General features: G+C 37.5%; 4 protein-coding genes and 1 long non-coding RNA gene across 5 annotated transcripts; 4 read left to right on the forward strand and 1 right to left on the reverse strand.

Annotated features, from left to right (window-relative positions):
• The first annotated feature begins 493 nt into the window (after positions 1-493).
• On the forward strand, positions 494-6083 carry LOC128601540 (E3 ubiquitin-protein ligase RNF138). The gene is made up of 8 exons (XM_053614816.1): positions 494-775; positions 2017-2113; positions 2323-2405; positions 3119-3340; positions 3454-3501; positions 5006-5114; positions 5286-5393; positions 5497-6083. Exons 1-8 carry the CDS (start codon positions 690-692, stop codon positions 5560-5562), a joined length of 819 nt encoding a protein of 272 aa, XP_053470791.1. The 5' UTR covers positions 494-689; the 3' UTR covers positions 5563-6083.
• Positions 6084-6426: 343 nt separating this feature from the next.
• On the forward strand, positions 6427-12305 carry mep1ba (meprin A subunit beta a). Its single transcript, XM_053614893.1, has 14 exons — positions 6427-6486; positions 7144-7162; positions 7316-7375; positions 7529-7572; positions 7890-7968; positions 8113-8230; positions 8868-9046; positions 9282-9500; positions 9760-9912; positions 10295-10510; positions 10648-11115; positions 11833-12018; positions 12165-12220; positions 12270-12305. The coding sequence occupies exons 1-14, from the start codon at positions 6427-6429 to the stop codon at positions 12303-12305; spliced, it is 1893 nt and encodes a 630-aa protein (XP_053470868.1).
• A 5-nt stretch (positions 12306-12310) lies between these two features.
• LOC128601345 (uncharacterized) lies at positions 12311-12708 on the forward strand. The gene is made up of 2 exons (XR_008384693.1): positions 12311-12401; positions 12489-12708. It is a non-coding gene; the product is annotated as an uncharacterized LOC128601345 (long non-coding RNA).
• A 67-nt stretch (positions 12709-12775) lies between these two features.
• mcm3l (MCM3 minichromosome maintenance deficient 3 (S. cerevisiae), like) lies at positions 12776-18029 on the reverse strand. Its single transcript, XM_053614477.1, has 17 exons — positions 17958-18029; positions 17664-17776; positions 17253-17461; positions 17004-17134; positions 16678-16916; positions 16487-16595; positions 16211-16364; positions 15808-15939; positions 15451-15659; positions 15084-15258; positions 14409-14535; positions 14102-14252; positions 13850-13990; positions 13665-13765; positions 13483-13571; positions 13293-13368; positions 12776-13022 (listed from the first exon to the last, which is right to left on the reverse strand). Exons 1-17 carry the CDS (start codon positions 18027-18029, stop codon positions 12824-12826), a joined length of 2427 nt encoding a protein of 808 aa, XP_053470452.1. The 3' UTR covers positions 12776-12823.
• A 1856-nt stretch (positions 18030-19885) lies between these two features.
• On the forward strand, positions 19886-23225 carry si:ch211-191a24.4 (uncharacterized protein LOC100150331 homolog). Its single transcript, XM_053614478.1, has 4 exons — positions 19886-20195; positions 20616-20757; positions 21096-21208; positions 22071-23225. Exons 2-4 carry the CDS (start codon positions 20618-20620, stop codon positions 22724-22726), a joined length of 909 nt encoding a protein of 302 aa, XP_053470453.1. The 5' UTR covers positions 19886-20195; positions 20616-20617; the 3' UTR covers positions 22727-23225.
• The last annotated feature ends 1930 nt before the right edge of the window (positions 23226-25155 follow it).

Here is a 25155-nt window from a genome sequence, read left to right on the forward strand (position 1 = left end):
TAATGGATGAATGAGGGGAAATCCACTTGCTAAACCAACAAGTGTCTTCAGTTCAGAAACACTTACTAAGTGTTATTAAATGAAAAGGTGATGTTACATGAGGGTAAACAGTCGATTATCCCGACTTTTTTGGAGTGTGTTGCGGTCGTCAAATTTGAAATTAGTGTATATTTAATAAAAGAAATTAAATTCACAAAGTAAAACATCAAATAATCTGTTAATAATGTGTTTTCAATATAGTACAGAACTGTATTTTCAGATGAATCTTTTTGTTTTGTTTTATTTTCATTTTCCATACCGTCCCAACTTTTTTGGCCTGGGGGTTGTATATTGGTTTTCTATTAAGGTTTAACAACTATAAGGTTTCTCTTTTGAAACTGAAAGCTCCTAATGACCAGAAATATCTTGGCAAAGAACTAGTCAGCTGAAGGGAGTGGTTTTCCCCCTTTATATAATAAACTCTTGGCACAATATTTGGACTTTCTCATTCTTTTTGTGCCACTTTACAAGACAAATACACACCCAACAAATCTGTCACAAAACCTGAATGGGACTGGCTTAGGACTGATATCAATAAGGAAGTTGAAATGTTACAGAAAGTGACGTTGGCATACATACCGTAAAAACACATTGATATGAGTTGTTTTTGTTATTGCTTTCAGTTAAGACCTAGCTAGGCACTGAAGACTATGGACCTCTCCACGGATGAAGACTGCCCAGTGTGTAGGGGTGCTTTACAGAATCCTTCACAGCCGGTTCCATGCTGTAGAAAAGTGTGAGTAAAAACGTAATAACATTTCACTATATCCTGCGAGAGGTTTTGTTCTTTTTCTTCGGGTTGGGGATACTCTCCAGCTGATTATAAAAAGCAGAATAATATAATACAGACAACATTTAGACAACAAGAATATGTAAACAACAAAAATGTGACAGAGAAGCAATACTACTGTTTATTTTATTTTATTTTTTTACTGGAGTAGGTTATTGAGTTATTAGCACAGATTTAACCTATATATACTGTATATGTGTACATATTATAGGCTTGTAACCTATTAATAATCAAGAGCAACTTGCGTGGCCACAAGCCCTAAAAAAGCAGCTATATTAAAGGTCAGAACAGGTTCCATGAAAGATATGAGATGTACGTAGCAGACTAGGAACCTTTGGTGCAACGAGTACATAATGAATACAAACACATCTCTGTAATGTATCCATTAATGTGCAAATCAGTCATAATTACTATAGATATACTTGGGCAACATTACTTAACTGATATACGTGTATTAAGTAATGGTATAGTACTTAAGACAACAAAAACACAACTTTCACATACATCAGTTAACTTTAGACATATGGTCGTGTTTTATCTTATCTTATCTTATCTTATCTTATCTTACAGTCTAACTAGAGGTATGTATACATGTACAGTATGTTTAAGCAAACATATTTAGGTTACTTAGGTGTTTGTAGAGAGTATTTCATAGTAGTTACTCATAATGCACCACCTACAGTATGAAAGTGGACTAGCGTATGGCTTGAAAAAAAAAAAAGAAGAATATTCATGTATGTTTCATTAAAAGAAATATTGAATATGATTCACAAACATTCAGTGAAACATATTCAATACTGCTTGATGCCTAAGCTTTTCAACCATAGACACACAAATCTCTTTTCAAAGCTTAAATTCTATTAACAGGAATCTGGCATAAATCGTTCAACTCGATTTTAGATGAAACGACTTAAGCTCAGGGTCGTACAATATCTCGGAGACGTTAAACATAATTTCTGATGAATGCGTACAGCAATTCCAGGCAGCTGCAAAGTGAAAGTATTTTTCTGTGGGGAAATTCCACTGCATGCCAGGTAAACATGCTGACAGTGCTTCCATCACCGTGCTACATCCAAGCTGAGTAATCATCTATTATTATACTGTACTGCGGTGCTACAGAACTGTGCAGCTTGAAATAAATGGCTAGCATATGATTATATCTCATCTCTCTCTCATTCTCTTTACAGGTTTTGTCAGTCTTGTCTAAGACAAGCAGTTTTACTAAGACCCTGGTGTCCATACTGCAGGAGCCCCATAAATGACCGTGCCGCCCTTGCATTTAGGGTATAACCAGACAAGATTAGACATGCTGAGAACAGTTGCTGAATATATAACCTAATGAATGATATACAGTAGATCCTTTTTTTTTGCTGATCTATTAGAAATGAATTTTGTCACATAGACTAAAATTCAGCATCCTTTTTTTTTTTCAAATATTTGACAAGATATTACTAGGCTGTGCATTTAAAGCATTCCTCTGCTGTTTCCATCAGTCTGCTATACGACGCGGCATCGGACTGCAAGCTAGCGGTGCCTCCCTTCAGACCACACGAGCTGTTGGCCCCAATGTACAGGCGTAAGTTCTGAGCAGATTTATGAACTCAGGATGCAGGGGTGGAAAAAGTACAGCAAAAATGTACTTGGATAAAAGTTTGTGTACCGTGTCAAAATCTTACTATCTATCTATCTATCTATCTATCTATCTGTCTGTCTGTCTGTCTGTCTGTTATTTGGTTGGCTAGTTAGATCCTTTAGACGCGATGTTGAATTTTTAAAGGCCGACATTTTGTTTTGTGGAAGGCAAATAATCCTGTAAAATGGTCGAAAAAGCCAATGAAAAGGATAGAAATTTTTTTTTTGGAAAAACTGGAAAACGGAATATGATGGTCTTTTTTTTTAACGAGTGTTTTCAAGGTCTAAATGAAAATGAAAGAAGTAAAAAGAATGTTATTTCCTCTTGAAAACCTGATATACTTGAATACTTTAGCTTAATGAAAGTTTTCATACCCAATAATACTTGAGTAAGTACAAATCTTCCAAAATAGTACTTAAGTGAAGACGAGGCCTTTATTTCTTAGATATACATTTATACATTACAGCACAGTGAAATCACCGCCCCACGGTATCCGAGAGCCTTAACCATTGCGCCATCACTGCCCCTTAAAGGCAATAACAAAGTGCAATTACTCAAAGTAAATTACTCCTGTTTTCCTGTAAATTACTGTTTTTTTTTAAAATATAATGTGTTTCAACATCTTATTTCTCTGCTGTTTTGTTGCTTTTTTACAGTCTCCTCGACCGGCTTAGAGCTGCAAGTGCACGGGATTCACAGGTAGCCAGTGCTCCAAATGCCAGCCTGCCCAATCAGGTTGCTCCAAATGTTGCTGTAAGGGCAGTTCCAACACCAAGAGTCCATATTCAAGCATCAGTCACCCCCGCGCCAAATCCAGTCAGGGTCCAAGCAAACACCAGTCCTCAGCTGGACCTCCAGTCAGATGACCCTGATGACATGTGAGCTTACTTCATTATTTACCTTCATTTTCTCAATGTATTTAAAGATAAAACTTAAATCACACTGTGTGTAAGAGTTTTTCGTGCCACACTAATACGTGATTTATTTACAGGGACTGGCATGTTCAAATTGCTCAAATGGAAAATGCATCTCATTCAGGGTAAATAGCTTCAGTGGCATGGATACACACACACACACACACACACACACACACAAGGACATAAACGGAGAATGTACTATGTATATAAATTGTTATAAAATGTTATAAAATGTGTATAAAGTTTTGACATATGACAAGCCACCAGAACAGCTTCATCAAGTCTTGCCACCAATTCACCAGCTTCACCACTTTACCAAGTCTCAGAAACTACTGTATACTGGAGGTCTGAACACCATTCTTACAAAAGATCTTCCCTCAGTCATATTTTGATGATGGTAGAAAAGAGTGCTGTCTAGCATGTCAGTCCAAAATCTTCCATAGGTGTTCAATTGGGTTGAGATCTGGTTACGGTGAAGGCCATAGCATATGATTTACTTCATTTTCATAGTATCCTGTAAAGCTCTGGTCAGGATAGAAATGTTGCATCATAGGATAAAAGCAATCAGTCAGAATAACTTTGTATTGATTTGTATTAATGTATCAAACTCAAGCCCCATGAGCCAATTCACCCCGTTGTCCATATTATCTACTGCTTAATATTTTCACACTGGGTCTGAATTCACACCAGACCCATAAAACATTGGCTGACATCTTAAAGGGTTGAAGCACTGATTACATTCGACAACCATCAGAAATGCACTGGTTCAAAAAAGTAGTTGCTGGACCAAAGACAGGAGAGATGTGAGACTAAGGACATGCATGCATACTGTATGTTCTTACCACATTTAATCCCATGTGAGTTCTTTGATATTTTAAATATTTAGAAAGCAGATATAAGGCCAATATATGTAGACTCTATAAGGCTTGCAAGACTATTCATTTTTTACTGCTCATCCAGTAGGACTAATGCTGTATTTGAGTTTACCTCAGAAATGGGAAGCCAGAGCTTAGAATTACGTAATTTTTACCTCCATGCATTCAAGGTACAAAACTCTGGAAAAGAAACACGAATGCCTCCATGTTTGTCTTTTGTCATCATAAAGCTAGCCAGCTTTTTACCATATATCTACATTTCTTTACCATATGCCTGTGGACTAGTCAAATGTACTAGTCTATGCACCCCTTATGTGTATTTAAACAAATAAAATAAATCATCTAATAGAGCATACAGCTGAATATTTTTCCAGTAATCTTTTATTATAATCTATTATTGTCAGAGTCACAATTATTGGTGTTGATCTACTGTATAAAGTAGATAATAAGACATATAAAATTGTATAGCCTTAGTTTATGGTCTTTCATGAAAATAAGCATGCCCTGCGCATGGGGGCGGGGTCTTCCTGGAAGAGACCACTCCCACTGAGATAGAAATGTTTCATCATAGGACAAAGATGAATAGCCAGAATAACTTTGTATTGATTTGCTTCTGTTTAAGAGGACAAGTGGATCCCAAAAAATGGCAACAAAATTGCATTTTATATCAGAGTCACTGTTTTTTTTTTACTGTTTGAATTTCTGCCAAAATTCTTTTTTAAATACTCTTACATTCACTGTTTTCTCCCAGAAATATCATCAGAACATATAATTGTCCATACTGTCAGGAAGGTGGCCTGGATGACCTGGATCTGCGTGATCACTGCAACGACAACCATCTCAATGACCAGAGACAAGTGGTCAGTAAGATTTTAAAAATGGTACTTAAAAGCACTTCATACTGATCTGCAATGCCATGACCTTTAAGCAAACACATGGAGAACCCAGACAACAGCGGTAGTCTTGTGAAGATTTTAAAAAGCGACTGATATGCAACTCTTTGTGTTTGTGTGTTGTCTCACGGCCCCTAGGTTTGCCCTGTGTGTGTGTCGCTGCCTCATGGCAACCCAACTTACTCCAGCAGGAATTTCATTGGGCATCTCAACCTCCGCCACAGCTACTACATTGATGACATATCTGTAAGATCCATACCCCCAGAAGTATGCATTGATTGATATAAACAAAACACAAACAAACATAGATTTACACTAACTGTTTGTATTTTGCTTCTTTACTTAACAGAATATCTACCAGTCTGACGATGCTAACTTGCAGGATGCCATACTGAGATCATATCAACAAACATAAATGCCACGTTTTCCCACAAATGACAATATAACTTTGTTAAGACTATAACAGCATTAAAATGGTACGATTCTGAAACAGTGATATCTGGTTGTTTATAATGGATGCAGAACACTTAATCATACTGTATATGAATTTAATTAACTGTAGAAACTGTTATTGTTATTTCATACATCAAATAATGCTGGAATTATACTTGTTATACTCATATTACTAGGTTTCTTTGATATTAATGTAATAATTTCATTCTTTTGGGCACAGGATACTTTTCAGAAGGAAGCCTTTCTTATAATATTTACTTATTCTAAGCTCCCTGACATGTCTGGATTTCTATTACTTCACATATTATACAAATATGTTTGCACATTCAACAGTAATTGCACTTCTAAAATAAGCTATCGGTATTACTATGCAGTACTCCTTATGCTTATACTACTTACATTAACTCCTTACATGTATTTTTTTTTTGCATGTAACTCCTGACCTGTATTTATAAATGTGTACAATAAAAGAGTTCCAAAAACACAAGCAAAAGAGTATATTTGTAAATGTGAAGCCTACCAGCACACTCAAAAGCTTTACTGTTATTAGATTTGATATATGATTTACTATAATCAGAAATCAGCAGTGATATCATGGTGTAATCAGATGGAAGATCTACTTGGCTTTCTTTATTATCTAAACGTTATATGACATTAATAATACTCTCATTTATAGCAGCAATATTGATCAGACGTTTTATCAGAACATCTTCCTTATCACAGACCACTGCCAACACAGCACTTTCTCTTCTTTGTATATATTTCTTGCGTATACACATACATATGCAGAGTGTGTAACAGCAGCGTACACACGACAGCAGCAACTATGGTCTCTTACTGGACATTTCTGGTTGTTTGTCTGTTATGTACTGAGAGACTTTATTCGGTAAGTTTTAAGCAATTTCCTTGCTAATAATTCAAGCACATATCTGTGCCAGCAGATATGTAAACCATAAATGGATATCTTATATCTTGTGTAAAAAATGGATCTTGAAATGTGCTATATGTGAATAGAAAGCATCGCATAATAGAAAGCATAGAAAGCAAAACTTTTCATGTTTTCATGAAAACATTAAAATATACTTTTGTGACCCCTATTTGCAATAAACAATGCAAAATATGAAGAAAAAAGTTTTAATTTGACTCACCCTTGTACACTGCAAAACATGATATCTTAGCAAAGGAAGATATTCTGAATTAGATATATTAGTAAATATGTCTAGAAACAGGCTAGATCGTCTTGTTACTGTATATAATACTCTCATTATGAGAAATATAAGATTTTCCTTTCCTTTCTTCAAGATAGTCAACATTTTTGCAATGTGTGTAGTATTTCTTATTTTGAGGTTATTATAAAATGAATATTATTTTCTACATTATCTTTAAACATTTTTACTGAAAAGAAATGATCGGATTCTACTGGCAGATCATTTTGCTTATTTCTAGTAAAATTGAAAAGACTGAGAAAATATTATCGGAAATATAATCCATTATACTGATGATCAGGACTTACTAAAAATCATATCATGCCTTTCTCTTATAGTCAGCTTCGACTCTCTCAGGTAAGTACAGTATGTCTATCTATCTATCTATCTATCTATCTATCTATCTATATATATATATATATATATATATATATATATATATATATATATATATATATATATATGTTATGATATTTTGATGAGATCATTTCTGAGATTATTTTATATTAGGTTTAACAGAGGTGGACATCGATGATGGAAAAGACTGGGATATCATTGACATAAATGAAGGTAAGAATGAGATATTATACTAGTGTGCTGGAGTACATGCATTTGTATTGTTGTATTTGCAATTGTATTGTATTGTTGTGTCTGTGTTTTATACTCATGCCATGCTTGCACTATAAATTAGTTATCAACTGACCTCAAATTTCTGTGTAACAGAAGCAGGACTAGATCTGGAAGAGGGAGACATAGTGATTACAAAGGTCAGTGCATCATTTTATGAAGCTTTTGACAATTTTCTGTAATATTACAACTTATACTGAAAAGCCAGATACTGGGAAAGCGAAGGTTTACATACTTTTGTCACTTACAGATATGTAATATTGGATCATTTTCCTCAATAAATAAATGACCAAGTATAATATTTTTGTCTCATTTGTTTAATTGGGTTCTCTTTGTCTACTTTTTGAACTTGTGTGAAAATCTTTCAAGCACCACTGTATGTCAGTGTCCATGGATATAATGTTAATTGACAGTAATCCAAATGTCACTCTGCCATGAATAAATCTGTGGTTAACAGGGAGATGGCAAGAACAGTATTTTGGGTGCACAGTATCGCTGGCCAACCACTGTGCCTTACTACCTGGAGGACAGCTTGGGTAAGAACCTGCCTTCTTTTCTGATCTTTTTTTTTTTTAAACAAACAAACTACAAAAATTGACAGACTGAGAAGTCTGATAGATAAATTCCTGTCTGATATTGTAATTCCAGTAATGTCACTCTCACATTTTGGTTGTGCACAGAGATCAATGCTAAAGGAGTGATACTAAAAGCATTCGAGCAATACCGACTCAAGACCTGCATTGACTTCAAACCCTGGAGTGGCGAGCCAAACTACATTTCTGTATTCAAAGGTTCTGGGTAAGAAATATTTGGGCATTCACACACTTTTTTCACACCAGAACCCAAGGCCATTTGTAGAGAGAGAGAAAACCGGGGTCAGACCAGACAAATCTCTCGTCCACCTAAAAGTGATGCGCTGAAGTTTTTTCCAAATGAGCTAAGGTGATCCACACCATGTGTGAAGGTGAAATACTGAGTTTCCATCCATCCATATATTCATCTATCCATTTTATGCATCGCTTATCCTACACATGGTTGCTGGGGAGCCTGAAGCCTATCTTGGATGGGGCGCCAACCCATTTCAGAGCACAATCACACACATATTAACACACCAATTCACACATCATGGACAATTTGGAAATGGCAGTTAGCCTACAATGCATGTCTTTGGACCAGGGGAGGAATCGTGAGTGAAGGCCCCCAAGGCACGCAGAGAACATGCAAGCGCCGTGCATGCAGGGCAGTGACTAGTGAAGTCTGAAGTGGTTTGTAGGGTGCTTGCTGGGAGATTAAATTCATGGGTTGCTGTGATGTGACAGGCGGAGGCATGTTTCAAAACCCCAACCCCAGACGTGCGGGGTAAATGTGCTAACACTGAGCCACCACTATAGCAGGGAATGTGATTATCACCATTCTCATTTTTATGTATTATTAGATGTTTTTCATCTGTGGGGAACCGTCGTGTAGGTAAGCAGAGATTATCAATCGGAAGCAACTGTGATCGTCTCGCAACTGTGGAGCATGAGTTCCTGCATGCGCTCGGTTTCTGGCACGAGCAATCCAGAGCTGACCGAGATGATTATGTCAGCATCATGTGGGATCAGATTGAAGCTGGTAACTACAACCCTGGTCAATCAATTTAATATGTTAAAAAAAGGACAGCACAGTGGGTAAATTCTAATGGTTTATAGTCTATGGATTGCATTACCATGTGTATGGAGCATGCACCCCAAGATTCATGGCAGGATTGTAAACATCCTTAATTTAGTTTTATTTCTTTCTAATTGTACTTTCCTATAATCAAATTTTTTTGCGTTATGGTTGACTCATTACACTGCATTATACCTAGGCAAAGAGCACAACTTCAACACCTACGATGACACAGTCTCCAGCGCTCTAGGCTTTCCTTATGACTACACCTCTGTTATGCACTACAGTAAGACTTCCTTTAATAAGGACACCAAACCGACCATCGTCACTAAGATTCCAGAGTTCACTGATGTGATTGGTCAGCGCATGGAGTTCAGTTCCAGTGATGTACGCAAGCTTAACAGGCTGTATAACTGCAGTAGGTGCAGCCTTTACCCTCATAATTCATCGTTCATGATATCAATAAAACTCTACCTTCTCTTCAATCTCTGGAAAAAAAAGTCATTTTATTACTCTCTCTGATTATATGTATTATTATTATTATTTAATATGGCCTATAATAAATGTACTATTAATGTCTCCACCTTAGGCCCTTTCAGCTTTAATATTGGGCCTAAGGAGGAGGCTTGTTCTTGCACCTTCCTCTTTTGATTATTGCGTTGTTGTTTTACTTCCAGCCACATCCTCTACCTTCATGGACTCCTGTAGCTTTGAGCAGCCCAATATCTGTGGTATGATCCAGGGAATGGACCCAAAGGCAAAGTGGGTGCGTGTGAAGAGTCTGGACGGAGGTCCAAACACCGACTACACTAACATGGGCCAGTGTAATGGTATGGTTTATTACAGCTGAAAACAGTTTTGTAACATTTATAGCCCTTAAAGTGTATTCTATTGATCATGACCGTTCACTGATAACACTTATCTCTTCTCACATAAGAGCAAACAAGGATGGAAACTGATCATGCTGACATTTTTTTTAATTCTTTTTTTATGACTCTACTAAGACAGCACTTTGGTCTTTAACAATCTTTAGATATTTTAATGTCACATGACACCAACATTTCTAATAAGCACAGACAGATTTTCTGTATTGATTTTATAGCTAACCAATTTGATTATGCAACATTCTTAAATATGTAATGCAAATTAAATATTGAGTATCTGTCAACATTTACATTTATTTAATACTAATACTTTACTGTTTTATCACAGGTATAGGTTTCTTCATGCATTTCAGCACAGCCACAGGGAGCTCTGGAGATAATGCTTACTTGGAAAGTCGGCTCTTTTATCCTAATAGAGGACGTCAATGCCTGCAATTCTACATGTACAACAGTGGGGGTGCAGATGACCGGCTAAACATTTGGGTTCATGAATACAACAATGAAAACCCTAATGGGGTGCTGAGACTCATTCAGACATTCAGCGGTAATTTATTCAGTGATTAATTAATAATTGATCATTTGATCACAATCTGAGCATGCTAGTATTCGAATGCTTAGAGTAAATTAGGTTGTTCTTATACAAAGTTACATGTACAACTTATGCATTATTTTCTGAGACAGGTGGCCAGGGAAATTCCTGGGAACTTCATCATGTGACTCTAGATGCGTCTCAGAAGTTTCGGGTAGTGTTTGAAGGGGTGAAGGGCATGGGAGTGTCCAAAGGAGGTCTCTCTCTGGATGACATCAACCTGTCAGAGACACAATGCCCTCACCATAAATGGCACATCCAGGACTTCACCAGCCTCCTCGCCACAACGCCTGTTGGATCCAAGATCTACAGCCCCACCTTCTTGTCTCCTGATGGCTACTCTTTCCAGATTAGTTTGTATATTAATGGGTTATCGAGCAGTCCTGGCAATATGGCCATGTACTTGCATTTGAATTCTGGTCCCAATGACAGCCAGTTGAAATGGCCATGCCCATGGAGACAAGCTACCATAGCTCTGATGGACCAGCACCCAAATATTCAGCAACGTATGGATAACCAAAGAATGATCACAACTGATCCTAGCAAGACCTCCACTGACTGTAAGAACAAAATGAATTATATATAGTGTTAAAAACAGAAAGACAGATTAGAAACAGATGGACCTCCACCACCAGCTCAAAAATACCATCTTTTCTTAGATGGAATGTTTCTATTCATGTAAGATTATCCAAACTTCTAGTCACAGAACTTACATGTTAATCTAGCCTAAATAGTTTACCCAAGTTAATTTTAGTGCAAGACAAAATCAGAATTATTATGGTATATTTTGACACATTAGTATGTTAAATAAATTACTGGGAATTATAACATACTAATATACCAATACTAAAATTCCAACTTGTGGCAAAAGCAAACTCATATACTAACATAACAGTAACCCAATTGGAAGACTAGCTATCTGGGATGACAAGAAGACATGGTGGTGTTTCCAAACTCATATTCATGTGTATTCAATTATACATTTTTTACTTAAGGGTTAAATGTGTTCCTAGATCATTTGTACTAGTTATTTGTTCATTAAAACATTGAATGATTTATATTCTACATAGATTATTTCAATAATTATTACAATATTCAGGGGGACTTTAAACATCTTTAAGGAAGTAATATAAATATAATAAAAGGAGAGAAACAAGAAGCATGCAGAGATGTCAAATTTAAAAAACATTGAATTTGTTCAGGTGATGTATCAGTGTAACACGAGGTATTTAATATTCTGGTTATAATGTTGAATGATATCTTTTTTTCCCCTGAAGCTCTGGGCAATGTGAAATATTTCTGGGATGACCCACGGAAGGTGGGCAGTCTGATAAAGAATCCAGATGGTACCTCATACTATAGAGGACCAGGTTTGGGCACCAGCTCTTTCATCACGCACAGCCGTTTACGGAGTCGGGATTTCATCAAAGGAAATGATGTCATCTTCCTCCTTAGTCTAGAAGGTGAATTTTCAGCTAACGTTTAAGAAAACAATGACAACTTTGAAATAGCTATTAAAATGAATTACAACCCTGTTAGTTCATACAACACCTTGAAACAAATGTCACACAGAGCATAATTGTTTTTATTCATCTTTTTTCTTGCTCAGATTTAACTGGACTTTTGGAGACTCAGCCCGTGCCTCAGCCTGCTGCCCATGGTGAGGTGAAAAGGTCTTCAGACAGTGCATCCACTGTAAACTCTACCGCTGCAGTGTTTTTTGCTTTTGTGGGCGTGCTTACATTGTTGATTGCAGTTGCGAGTGTGGTGTATGGTGTGAAGAGATCCCACAGGAATGCAGCAACAGACACTGAGGGAGGGATTGTACCAGAGAGAATGAACGGCTGTAAGTGATCAGAGAACATTTAAATAAATAAAAGTTAAATTATAATTTAATTTTTGGTGTTAATTATGGTCATTTCTTTCTTTGCAGAAACTGGCTCAGTTGGCTCACCTGATAGTGGATAATTGTCATGATATCCAATTGGTTTGCATTTTAAAATTAAACTGAATATATAACTGATTGCCAAATTTGACATTTAAAGCTAAAATAATAATAAAAAAAAAATGTGCAAAAGAGAATTGTAATTAAAGTTGAAACTACATTCACCCCTGCTTTTCATCAGTGAAAAAATAAAAAACCTAAAATAGTGCTCAAACTATTTATTAATTACTAACAATGAACACTACAGACAATAATGCATGAGAATATACAACAATGCCACAAATCCATGATCATGTCTAGAGACCGTTGCTTTAGTCCGCTTATCAGATGAGGAAGACCACATCCTCAGACACCATGACCTGGTTATCATCCTGCATGCGCTCCAAAAGTAATTTCACCTCTTGCTGGTCAAATTCTTCAGATTGGCCTTTGTTAATGTGGGTGAAAAGGTCTGGAATTGGCACAGACTGAGACCTGGTCACCTTGAATGCTTTCAGGAGGGATGCCTTGAAAACCTTCATTCTGAAACAAAGGTGAATAAATAAAAAAACAGGTCAGAAAAGGAACGGAAAGTTCAGAGAGAAGCAGGTCATAACCAAATCATACAAAAATTAGAGCAAAAATAATTGTATGATCAGGTACATTAGTACTGTACTTGGAAGATTCTATAGTACAAGGGAATGAGGATAGGGAAACAATATTGCAGGAAGTATATATTTTAAAATAAAGAAATAAACACACACACACACACACACACACACACGGGTTAAAAGGAAAGTTACAAAACCCAACCTATTTTGACTGATGTCAGTCTTCTTCCTTTGGCTACTCCTCTGAGACACTGGTCTGGTTGGCTGACTGGGTTGGGCTATTGTAAAAGAGAGGATAAGCAGCTTTATCAAACAAACTGCTACATGTGTAAGGGTAAAAATAATGGAAACAGTTTGTGTGGTCATGTTGGCAAGTGAGAGAAATCTCTGACTGTTTTCATCCTCTGTAAAGTCATATGGGTCATCAAAGTCTCCAGCCATTGTTGAATCCATATCATCTTTAGATACACGAGATCGTTTCCTGTGAACAGTACCAATCCATGTGTCAGTCACATCAGATTTAAGGCTCCTCCTACTACTACCACCACCACCAATAACAATAATAATCTCATACCCGACACTTCTCTGGCTTTGGGTCTCCTGGCTCAGAGTTGTATTTATCTCTGCCTCCACACCATCTTCAGGAAGTTTCCTCTTCTTATTCTTTTCCAGAATCTACACAAACCAATTATAATAGACTTTTGGTTTTAGTAGATATTTTCAATTAAATATAAATAAATAAGCTCATCCCACTGTTACCTTTTTGAAGTAGGCAAACTGCATGAGCTCCAGAGCAACCTCTGCATCTGCCAATTCAATGGATTTACTCATGCGGGCTTTAGCATGGGCTGTGGCTAACCTGATCATAGTCTCTAGGGCACGTGCTGTGACGGGCATGGTCTGTAGCAATGTTTAAAACCAAATTATTGAAAAACAAGACATAAGATGTCTCAATTACTAAAACTTGAGATGATGACAGACTTAATTCCCAGCGAGATCCTGGATACACACCCTTGCCAAGTCGTTATTGACTTGGTCGTGGCTTCTCAATTTGGTGTACTCCTCGGCTATGTAGTCTGAGGCCTCCTGAGTCAGAACTGGTTTCACTAGTTTAGCCACATGGATGTATTTCCTGATAAACTCCATGGTGACAATCTTTTCTCTGAAATTCCAATTTTGGTCATGGGTTTATGAAAGATATCCTCATTCCACCATCCACCTTGTTTAAAACTTTACCATTTACAGTTTGCTACTTTGATGGGGTGCACTGATGAAAGGGACATCATTTTGATGTGAACGCAATGAAATTTAGACTTACTTTTTCTTCCTGTGGCCATGGAGGACATGGTCCTTTTTCTCATAGATCTGCAGCTCCTGTTCAGTGGCCTCAGTGATGTTTGGGTCCTCTGTGGTAAACATGTCCACTGTGCTTCCCAATGGCATTGCTATTGTTATGCACAAAATAAAAAGTTGGTCTTAGTACATTGTACACCAAGAGACATTACCATCTGGACAGAATTATAACCAATTGACAGATGGAACAGTAGAACATGTAAAAGCTCTGCATGCTGCATTCTCTGAAAATTTGTATAATTTCCTCTAAATTCAGGAATTGCCAATTCCCAACTAACAATTTATTTACTTCTCACATTAGTTACCCAGAAGGGCAAAGACTGAAAAATAGGCTGATTTCACGGACACATTAAGCCACTGCTGCTTATGCAATGTACTTGAGATTAAATGCACCTGAAGGAACATGCCAACTACCCTGTATATGCTAACTAACAAATGCCTCTGATTGGCTAACCCCTCTGGGCCAGGGAAGAAGGAATGCTATCCTTCCCCATGAGCAGAACTGATTATGCCCTTTCAGACTCCTAGCTCCAGAAGCCATGGCCTCAAGATTCAAACTTACAGCAATAGGGTGACATTTACATGGGCATTTCCTGTCCAGCAGGTCTTATTTATTTCCACCAGGAAATAACAGCCTCACCTGCTCCTTCCTGCTCCCCTGGGAGCCTGTATCTGTGCATGCGCAACACATGCTCCGAAATCTCACGATCACTCTCTGAATCCATCTGATCCAAAACGATGAAGAGCAAATCAAATCGAGAGAGTAGGGAATCTTGCAGCCCAATGTTCTCCATAGGGGTTTTATACTGGTCATACTGGTATGGACAAGAGGAAGGGGGGAAGAGACTAATACATTTAGATATATCTATTTCTATGCCAGACTCTATTCAATTTATGTAACTGAACAGGGAAATAAGATTAAATAAATAAAAAAGCTGAACACACTGCATAGCAAACAAGACCTTAACAAGAAGTTAGCATACTAAAGCAAACAGACTATATCTTACCCTTCCATACACTGGGTTAGCAGCAGCCAACACACTACAGCGAGCATTCAGCCTGGCCTGGATCCCAGCTTTAGCTATGGTGACTCTCCCCTGTTCCATCACTTCATGAATGGCTGTGCGATCCATATCAGACATCTTGTCAAACTCATCAATACACACAACCCCTCTGTCAGCAAGGACCATGGCACCTGCCTCTAACCGGCGCTCACCTGAGACACAACCAAGCAAAAGTATACAGAGCGTTAAAGACAAAAAGTCATTTTCCTGGTAAATTGATTTTTTTCCTTTTACAAGTACCCATCTCAAATAATGTTCCCAGTATTAGAACAGCCCACACTTATACTGTATGTTAGTTACCTGTCTCTTGATCAGTGGTAACCGCAGCAGTTAGACCCACCCCAGACGACCCTCGTCCAGTGGTAGGAATGGCTCTCGGTGCTGTGAACAAGACATACCTCAGCAACTGAGATTTGGCAACTGATGGGTCACCTACAAAACAAAAAACACACAAGCATTTGGTTCAAATAGTCTAGAAGATGCACTAGTTTGTGGAGATTACAATAGGTACATCACCATCCCACTGTTATGTACATTTTTAAAGTTAAAAAATTACAAATTTATGCAATTATATTATGCTAAACAACCTGATCACCTCATCAAGTCATAAGACTCGAGTCTTTTTAAACTTCTATTCCACTGAGGTTTCTTTATGCATGAATTCAAAAGTCATATAAAAATGACGACTTCATACAAGTCTAACCTATAAGCAGGATGTTGATATCGCCTCTGATGCGAGTGCCATTCTCCAGGTTGGTCTCATTTCCTCCCAGCAGCAGACAGAGAATGGCTTTCTTTATATACTCATGGCCATGGATGCTGGGAGCTAGCGATCGACTTAGATGCTCAAAGACATCCTGAACACACACACACACAGCAAAATCTACATGTCTGCAAGCTTAGAAGGACAAGGCAGAGCACCGATATTGAGCATTAAAGTAAAATCCACATACATCCACAAAAGTCCTTTGCTACTTACTTTAGAGTGAGTTTTGCAGAATTTTTTAATCTTGGCAACATCGTCCGCAGAAAATGTTGGAACAATTTCTTTGCTCATCAGCTTGACATTGTTGGCTAGCAGTATAGTTCTGCACAAAACAGACATTTAACCAAAAAGCAGAGATTAACAGGAAACATTCGCAGCACTTCAATGAATAAGCCTTCACATACCTGAAGGTTCCAGAGGTAAATCCCCCTTGTTTAGCAGGTAAACACCGGTACACTCCAACTATCTGTACACGATCTCCTGGCTTAACTTTGTCCACAAGATCATCATCAGAAATTGTATCAACTGAGCGGGGAAGCTGCCCAGCAGGAGCTTTCTCTGGCATCTCCTGGATGGTCAGAGTCTGGTGATCCTTATAGCAGCACAAACCGAACTCTGTTTCCAATGGATTATTCTCATCATCCTATATGCACACACATGCAGACAACAAGCATAAGTTTTTTTTAATGACATTGGCAGGCTCTATTCACCACTAGCATAAGACACACACCTTGGTGGGGTAGATGGCACTAGAAGGGAACGCATCCAGTGAAGTCAGATCAGTATATTTCCTTTCCAAGGTTTTCTTAGTGGCAGGACAGTAATGAACACTGCGCATGATCTTTGGTCTGACTAGTGAACCTGTAACAATTGAACAAACCCATTCAGATGCATGAGTGTTACATTATTTACATAAAGCAACCTATGGATATATGTATAAAAACACATGGAAATATAAAGTTAGCAAACATTTACTTACACTTGGTAACGATGCCCTCCACACAAACAAGATTTCCCAGAAACCGAGCACTAAGAGTACGAGGGGAGACATGTTTATTCCCAAAGCTTCCCTCAAAACCAACATGGAACTCGTCAAACTGTTTGGCATATGTTGCATCAATGGAGGCAACCAAGTCCTTCAGAGCTCTCTGGAATGCAACCAGCTCACTGAAGGCATTCTTCAGAAGTCTGTTGAAAATACAAAATCAATACCATTCTATTGTTTTTAAAATACAAGACAAAATGTTAGCCAACCTAAGAAGAAAACAGGCATTTATCCAAAAACTGTCAAAGACTGACATATGGATATTAGCAGGAAACATTGGCAGCAACCCAACCAATAGTCACATTATATTTTCTATTCTCACAAAACCTAAGCAGGGTTACTGACTCTTTGGCTCGCTTTTCATTCCTTCGCCGCAGGTCATTAATGTTGATGATGAGCCGAGATTGGCCCTCAGTCACCATACTTCTGACTTTCTCATGATACACACCCTGGTCTTGCTGTGAAGATATTTAAGCAAAGTCAGATCAATGTTGTCTGATAGGACATTGCAAAGTCATTGTTTCAGTGAAGCAACCACCACAAAGAAAGATGTAGAGAGGCAATACAACTGTCCATGGTGGGTGTTTTTTTTTTAATTGAAAGCGAAGAAAATAAGATCTAATTTGCTGGAGTGCTTACATCATCATCCAAAAAGTCCAGGTATTCTCTCTGTGCCTCTCGTAGCTCGAGATCCTCAAAGCCACCATCCATTTTCCCAAAATACTACACCTCCAAAAGATTAAAAACATTTGGATCTATAACAGTCCTCCATCAAAAGCAGCTTTAAATTGAAAGTTAAACATTATTTCCTAAATGTTTCTTGTTGTATTCAAGTCATACGTAGATACAATACAAATACTTACAGAAGTACAGCACACGATTTGGCAATTCTCTACTACCAAACGAGAGAGACATCATTTTAGAGTGAAGGAAATGCTGGAGTATGCAGGTCTGGGAACCAATCATCTGGCTAATTGGGCAATTAACTGGGAATGGGCAATGGCACGGATGTTCTTTCGATCCAGTTCCAAGTAATACCAAGGTCTGTATGTCTGTATGATATATAAGGGGGAAAATATTGGATTTTTTCCTTATGAAATCTGAACTCACATTTGAAGGTCTTGATTGGCTTGTGGTATTGCTGCAATACTGTAGGCAACAGACTTGACATATATCATAGTTTGCTCTGTTGTTTAGTGGCATGTTAATACTTGCATTCATCCTATATTTCCTAGCATGCTTGTTTATGAGAAGAATAAAGGTTACAGCCAATAACTAAAAAAAAAAAGATTATTATTAAAAGGAGATGTAAGGATCGATGCAGATTGGCATTCCAGTAATAATAATGTCATATTATGCTGTCATATATAGGTAAGCACCCTTATTTCAATAGCCTGAAATGTCTCAGGGAAGTCAATCAATCATTCATTGCATAGCATCATGAGCGCCTTATAAACACACACACACCCAGAGTATTTTCACACTAATTCATACCTAGGGTTGATTTAGAGGTGGACAAAGTACTGAGAAATTATATTTAAGTGAAAGTGTAGATAATGTGTCAAAATCTTACTCAGTTAAAAGTGGATGTATCCAGGCAAAAATGTACCGAAGTGGAAAAAAGTGTTACTTATTAAAGTGCTAAGTATTAAAATAATAAATGTCAAAGTTTTTAACTGATGAAATTATGCTTTCATGTAAAAATTAACTACTATCTAAAACTGTTAGATGATTTTTGTTTTATAGCAACTATACCATTTTGCATGAAAACATCATTCAATCTCTGTGAGTTTGCAGAATTTACCATTAGCTAGAATTTGACTCACTGACTAGCTGTTTATATAGGCTACTGGTATCAATAATAGTCTAACCTGGCATTACTAAAGAATACAGGTCAGTAATGTTAGCAAATTATTGAATATTACTTCAGCATGCGTTTTCACATTAGATGGAGTCTGTGACTTCTAGAGAGTCAAAGGCCATGTCTCATTTTATACAAGTCTTTACTTACTCTATATTATTAAAACATTTACTAAGGTAGGGCCAGGGCTCTCATCCTCAAGTTCAACACTGCAACCCGGTGGCTTATTCATATTTAGACACACACAGATTGATACAGTGTTAACTACATTGTGTAGCATGAGAAGGTCAGGGCTTGCATTCTTCTTTTTACACTGATGGACCTGATTGGTTGCTAAAGTGGAATGACCAAATGCTAAACTAAAGCCCCTTCCATTGATTTCACCATTGATATTGCATGACATTTGACCCTGAGAGGAATTAGCCATCAGAGTGGTAGGCATAATGAGAGTTTGAGATTAATTCGGTGCTGGAAGTGATTCCAACACAGACATGCTTGCATTTAAACAAGCTTATTTCTTCCTTCGCAGTATTCCTATCACCTCAGCAACTGTTTTTCTTCCCTCACCTATGCTCCTCTCACCAGGGAAAAGAAATTGTACTTTTTTGGGGGAATACAAGACAGCACAAAGGTATCATGCCGACCCTTTACTTCACTGAACAGCCCTGCAAACAATTTAGACTGAGTGTACATTTTCAAACGACTGACTCTTGGATCTGTAGTGAGTTAAACAGCTATTTAATACCCCAGGCAGTGGTATAAAAGCCTAAAGTTTATATAACCCACTGTAGCATATACTTTCAGCAATCAGATAACGAGCGCGAGCACAGTATATCTACACTCTCTGAGCCCCGCCCCTTTAACAGGTGTAAATCTCAGCACGTGACCGAGACTCAGAAGCGGTCTGTCGGTGTTTCACGGAAGGCAGCGGAAAGAAATTCCTCTTTATATTCAACAGAAACCTGGAGTTTTGGAATCATAACACCAAACAAATGACCATATCATCGTGAAAACTAGTAAGTTGTACTTTACTTTTCTGCACCTGTATAACAGCAGTATTGTATGTATTTAGTGTAAACAGTAGAGTAGAAAAACGGGTGGACGCTATTTGAATCAAGGCTAAACAAAAGCTCTTGGTTTCCAAATGTTTTCGCAGAATAATTTACTTTGAGGAAATAATTCGTAAAATAATCCAGTTTGTTTATAAAAACAGGTGGTTTTTTCTGTTCATTTAAACGTAGAGAAGTTATAATATTAACTTTCACTTTTGCTCTTTTCGTCTTTTATTCGTCCTGAGTGTTTTTCAGTTAAAGTGAGTTGTTGTTTTGTCCCAAGAAAGACATTACGTGTAGGACAGAGCGTTAGCTAAGTTTTTTTGTAACAGTGAAAAAATTCGGCTTCAATGAAAGCTTATGGTTCCCTGCTTTGTGCTTTAGTTATGAGTGAGGCCAGAAGCCACCGGGGACACAGGGAGAGGCAGGGAAGGAGCAACAGAGAGAGTCAACAACAACAACACCAACACCGACAACAACAACACCGACAACAACAACACCGGACGCGACCGTCCTCCAACAACAGGTAAGCATATCCACAACCACACACTCTTTCCCTTTCACCCTAATGTGCCATTTCTAAAATAATATCCACGTTAACACTTTATTCTGGATTAGGTTTGCCAGCTTCTTTGTAATCTTGGATAATTACTGTAGAAAATTAGTACCAGGAAGTACACAAAATCCTCCCCATTTCCTCTGCCTTGATCCTATCAGATGAAGGACTTTTTAATCCTTAGTAGGCTTTTACTGGGAACACGAACATACAAAGAAAAAAAAATTGATGTTTATTTACATTGTATGATTTCTGTTTCTACGATATTATTTCTGATGAGTTTCTTAAATAATTTATTTTTTCACCAGACCATCTACTAGGTCCCAGCACAGCACCAGAAACCAGTCATCCCAATATGGTAGAAGGGCGACTTCGGAAGAAGTACACGGATCGAAGTGTACACACATGTGCTCCAGGAGGGGTGTGTATCTGGAATCGAAGTGTAGATTGACAGTCGAGATGGACCGTAATGATACACAGAGGGCATTGCAATATTTTGTAGAAAAGTTTTATGAAAGATTTTTTTTACACTGACCACTGGGAAAATTAACTAATCCATACAAAGTTGTATTTTCCACTTAGTTGCTACTGGGATTAAAAATAAGCACTGCGTAAAAAAACTCGGTTGCAAATTGCAACAATGTTACTCTATCACAATCTCATATCAACAGAAAGGTTGTAACCACCAGTAATGTTTCGAGCTCATGTTACTTCTTCTCATTTAATATATAATCAAATAAGCAAAGCTGTGAGTGAGTTGATGTTTAAAACACATAGTTCTTTCTCTGTGCCCTAACCACACCCTATGATACTGCATATGTTTCCTTTTTCTTTTAAACTGGTTTAACTGGTTGTGTGCTCTCGGGTTACAGTAGGCCACTTTAATGTAAAAGTTTTTCTCTAATCTTGAGAAATTTGTCTGTGTGTGTGTAGGCACAATAATGCTATTGACTATTTGTGTGTAGGCATGTTAATTGTTTTTTTTTTTATTACATTACTGTTTATCTTTTACTATTTACTTTTTGTACACTCTTCTTCTAAAACAATTGTGAAGCACTTTGAGCAACAAAGCTGTTTTTAAATGTGCTATACAAATAATTAAATATTGAAGTTGAAAAGTAATGCCACTCTTCAATACATCCAAACATTCCTTTACTATTATTTGTATTGCTCTTGCTAGATTTATTGGATACAATTCAATATTTTGTTATTTTTGTTCATCTGAAAGACTGACCTATATGTTCTCATTTCTTTGTATTTTTTCCAACTTTTGTGTTTTTCAGGTATTGTGCTGATGTGCGCATTTCTGAGCAACCTGTTGGTGTTGTTCTGTGTCGTGGCTGCTTACGTGACTCAATCAGGCATGTCGGTTGCGAATTTTGGAGGCGGGAGTTTTGTCGACGTCATCATCCCGTTTGAAGGGACAGAGCTTCAGAAGGTGCGTGAACTTGACATGCAGTTTTCACAAATGAGGGCTCCGGGAATCTACGGCGGCCTTCCTTTCAGCATCACCTTCGGCGTGCTCTCGCTCTTTTTTGTCATGTCGGGCAACAAGCCTGCCCATGTGCTTTCACGGAAGCTCCTGATTGCTCAGTTTGCATTCCAGCTGATTGGAGCAGTAGCTTATGTCGTTGCAGTGGGCCTGTATCTACATTTTGTGATCAAGGTGAACTCAACGGATGTGTGTTTACAGCGTGAACGACTTTACGCACGTAACGGACAGACTTGGATGAACTGTAGTGTGAATGGTGGGGATGCATCTGTCGCATTGTTTGGAATCATAACGGCCATTTTGTTTGCCTTGGGAGCCTTTTTTACTGCTAGAACAATTCACAGTGTGAACCAGACCAATAAAGAGCGTGTTCACTATGAAGCAGAGAGACCTAAACAACCACGCAGTACCCAGGACACACTTCTCCAGTCAGGCATCTATGTCTGAGCTTCAGACTAGATTGATATCATGTTTTGTTTAATTTTTTAAAATTTTTTTAAAAACCTTTTTATAACAAGCATATGATGAACTTAAGCACAATGTAGTAATATTTTGTCTTTAAAATCTACTTCTATAAACTGTATTTGACTAGACTGTATAAAATGTGAATCAGTAACTAAGTGTATTAAAAATGTAAATATGTTAAAGTAAATGCTAATTGTTAGAATTTATGCTCATTAGATCTTAAATTTTGGCTGTACTTAGGAATTCTGCTGGTTTCTTTATACCCTTAATATTGTAGCCAGCAGGAGGCAGTATACACTTGTTTACACAGACTTGAATACTTAAGTGTTTTTAATTTTCTAGTCTTATCTGCCTAATGTCTATCTTAGCGCAGGGGTTCTGAAACTTTTTGCAGCCAGGGACCCTTTTACCTTTTTAAATATATAAATACTAGAAATTAAGCACTATAACTACATGAATAAATACAGTTTTATCAACATAATCCAACTACGCAAATGCTCATTATTTAAATGTGTAGTGTTTAATTTATATATTTATTCCTGAACTTTCCACCACATCCATGTTGACATTTAGTTGGTGGTGGGTTATTAGGGCTTGAATTAAGTTTATTCAAATGAAGTGACCAGTCTAATTAATATACAAACTCAATAATAAATATAATACATTTGATTTGAGCCCTGGCTATGCTTCACATTTTTTAAAACCACTTTTCTAGAGGATGGGTCATTACCATGGACAAGAATTTTGACTTGTTCTGAGAAAAGAATTGAAAACCTGTTTACTTCAAACTCGCATATAATGTGTTGTGGAAGAACTCAAGGGGCCCGCACTGAGCTCTGAAATCAAATCCACAAAACACCTTTGGAATGAATTGAAGTGCCTGACCTCACTAATGCTCTTGTGGCTGAATGGTCAAATCCCCACAGCCACACTCCAAAATTGTCTGGAAAGCCTTCCCAGAAGAGTGGAAGTTATAACAGCAGCAAAGGGATCAACTCTCCTGAGATGTTAGGATCACATATTCAGAAGGTGTGATGATCATGTGTCCACATACTTTTGACCATGTAGTGTAGTTGTTTATTTGTCCTTTTCTCAAGCTTTGTGATGTCCCTTGGCAATAAGACAGAAGCTGAGGCACTTCAGGTGGAAGGAAACTGAGACAGTATGCTAGAGTTGCTATTATCACCAGTACAGTATTTGGGACTGCTGAAATTCTCAGGCATGCAAGTATGCTTGTTCTTTTTACTGATGGATTTGGAAAAGTAGAAAATTGAGCAGAACACACAAAATAGCAGTGTGAACTTTCTTCACTGGGATCTTTACATCCAAAGGAAGAGTGACTAACAATATTTGCTTAATTTCCAGTGTATGGACATTGAGACTATAAAACTGGTCACGTTTGCGATCCAACCCACTAAGATTATTACAAGAGATTTAACTTCTGTTTGAGTCAAATCTATATCCAATATCTATAACGCTTCCTTTGCGTCAATTTCTACTTTTTAAAGCACTATACAAATCAAATGTAATTAAATTGAGTTTCTGCTATTAACCACCTGCTTCTGAAACCTCCAGCCACTTGACTGAATTCTACACATGTACTATAGTGGGCTGAAATAATTAATGAACGCATTCCATAAATTACTGTATGTTTCGCACATATGTTTCTACATGGAAGTAATCCTTTAAAGAATGACCTCATCAAGTTTTTCCATTCATGGACCATTTTCTCTATATGAAACGTATCACTATTTACTACTTATAGTCGTTGTATCACAAAATCAAAGAGAAAATCCAAGATGCAGCCAAATCCACATGCAATACAATGAACATTATAAATATTAAAGTTTGCTTACACCATCCTGAAATCATTTTAGCATGTTTAGATGACATTATGATGTCTGTCATATTTGGATACTTCCTGCAGTCAAGATACAGAAGAAGATACTGTACAGTCTGATGCTCAGAGGATCCACCCGTATGATACAGAGTAGCTGATATCGTTTGTATACTTTTCTGCCCACTAGCTTCATGATATTGAAGATTGGCATCACACTGGCTCTCAGCACTTTCAGTTTTCAGCAGGAATCCAGACTTTTGGACGCTGCAGCATAATGAGCTTTGGGCTGAAAAACGTTCACAGAATTCTGTTTTTAAAAGTTAATAAAGAGTTTCGTGTGATGCAGTTAGTGATGAGTGAACACGATTATGTTCTGTGAAAGTAAGCTGTTCTGGGGCACATGATTTGATGAAATGTACCAGACGCTTTAGCGAAGCTAAAGTATATGGCCAAAAGTATGTGAACACCTGACCATGACACACCCATATTTACTTGTTGAACATCCCATTCCAAAACCATGGATGTTAATATGGAGTTAGTTAGTCCCCTCTTTGCTGTTATAATCAGTCCA

Source organism: Ictalurus furcatus, chromosome 25, assembly GCF_023375685.1.
Source record: "Ictalurus furcatus strain D&B chromosome 25, Billie_1.0, whole genome shotgun sequence".
Classification (NCBI taxonomy): domain Eukaryota; kingdom Metazoa; phylum Chordata; class Actinopteri; order Siluriformes; family Ictaluridae; genus Ictalurus; species Ictalurus furcatus.

Excerpts from the sequence above, each read along its gene's own strand:
- si:ch211-191a24.4 (XM_053614478.1), top strand. The coding sequence starts at position 20,618 with ATGAGTGAGGCCAGAAGCCACCGGGGACACAGGGAGAGGCAGGGAAGG. Across the intron at positions 20,758-21,095 it reads CGACCGTCCTCCAACAACAG|ACCATCTACTAGGTCCCAGC; the intron begins GTAAGCATATCC and ends TTTTTTCACCAG. Across the intron at positions 21,209-22,070 it reads ACACATGTGCTCCAGGAGGG|GTATTGTGCTGATGTGCGCA; the intron begins GTGTGTATCTGG and ends TGTGTTTTTCAG.
- mcm3l (XM_053614477.1), bottom strand. The coding sequence starts at position 18,029 with ATGGATGGTGGCTTTGAGGATCTCGAGCTACGAGAGGCACAGAGAGAA. Across the intron at positions 17,462-17,663 it reads AATGAAAAGCGAGCCAAAGA|ACTTCTGAAGAATGCCTTCA; the intron begins GTCAGTAACCCT and ends TATTTTCAACAG. Across the intron at positions 13,023-13,292 it reads ACTGACATCAGTCAAAATAG|AATGAAGGTTTTCAAGGCAT; the intron begins GTTGGGTTTTGT and ends CCTTTGTTTCAG.
- LOC128601540 (XM_053614816.1), top strand. The coding sequence starts at position 690 with ATGGACCTCTCCACGGATGAAGACTGCCCAGTGTGTAGGGGTGCTTTA. Across the intron at positions 3,341-3,453 it reads TCAGATGACCCTGATGACAT|GGACTGGCATGTTCAAATTG; the intron begins GTGAGCTTACTT and ends ATTTATTTACAG. Across the intron at positions 5,115-5,285 it reads TCAATGACCAGAGACAAGTG|GTTTGCCCTGTGTGTGTGTC; the intron begins GTCAGTAAGATT and ends CACGGCCCCTAG.
- mep1ba (XM_053614893.1), top strand. The coding sequence starts at position 6,427 with ATGGTCTCTTACTGGACATTTCTGGTTGTTTGTCTGTTATGTACTGAG. Across the intron at positions 7,376-7,528 it reads TATCATTGACATAAATGAAG|AAGCAGGACTAGATCTGGAA; the intron begins GTAAGAATGAGA and ends TCTGTGTAACAG. Across the intron at positions 9,501-9,759 it reads TAACAGGCTGTATAACTGCA|CCACATCCTCTACCTTCATG; the intron begins GTAGGTGCAGCC and ends TTTTACTTCCAG.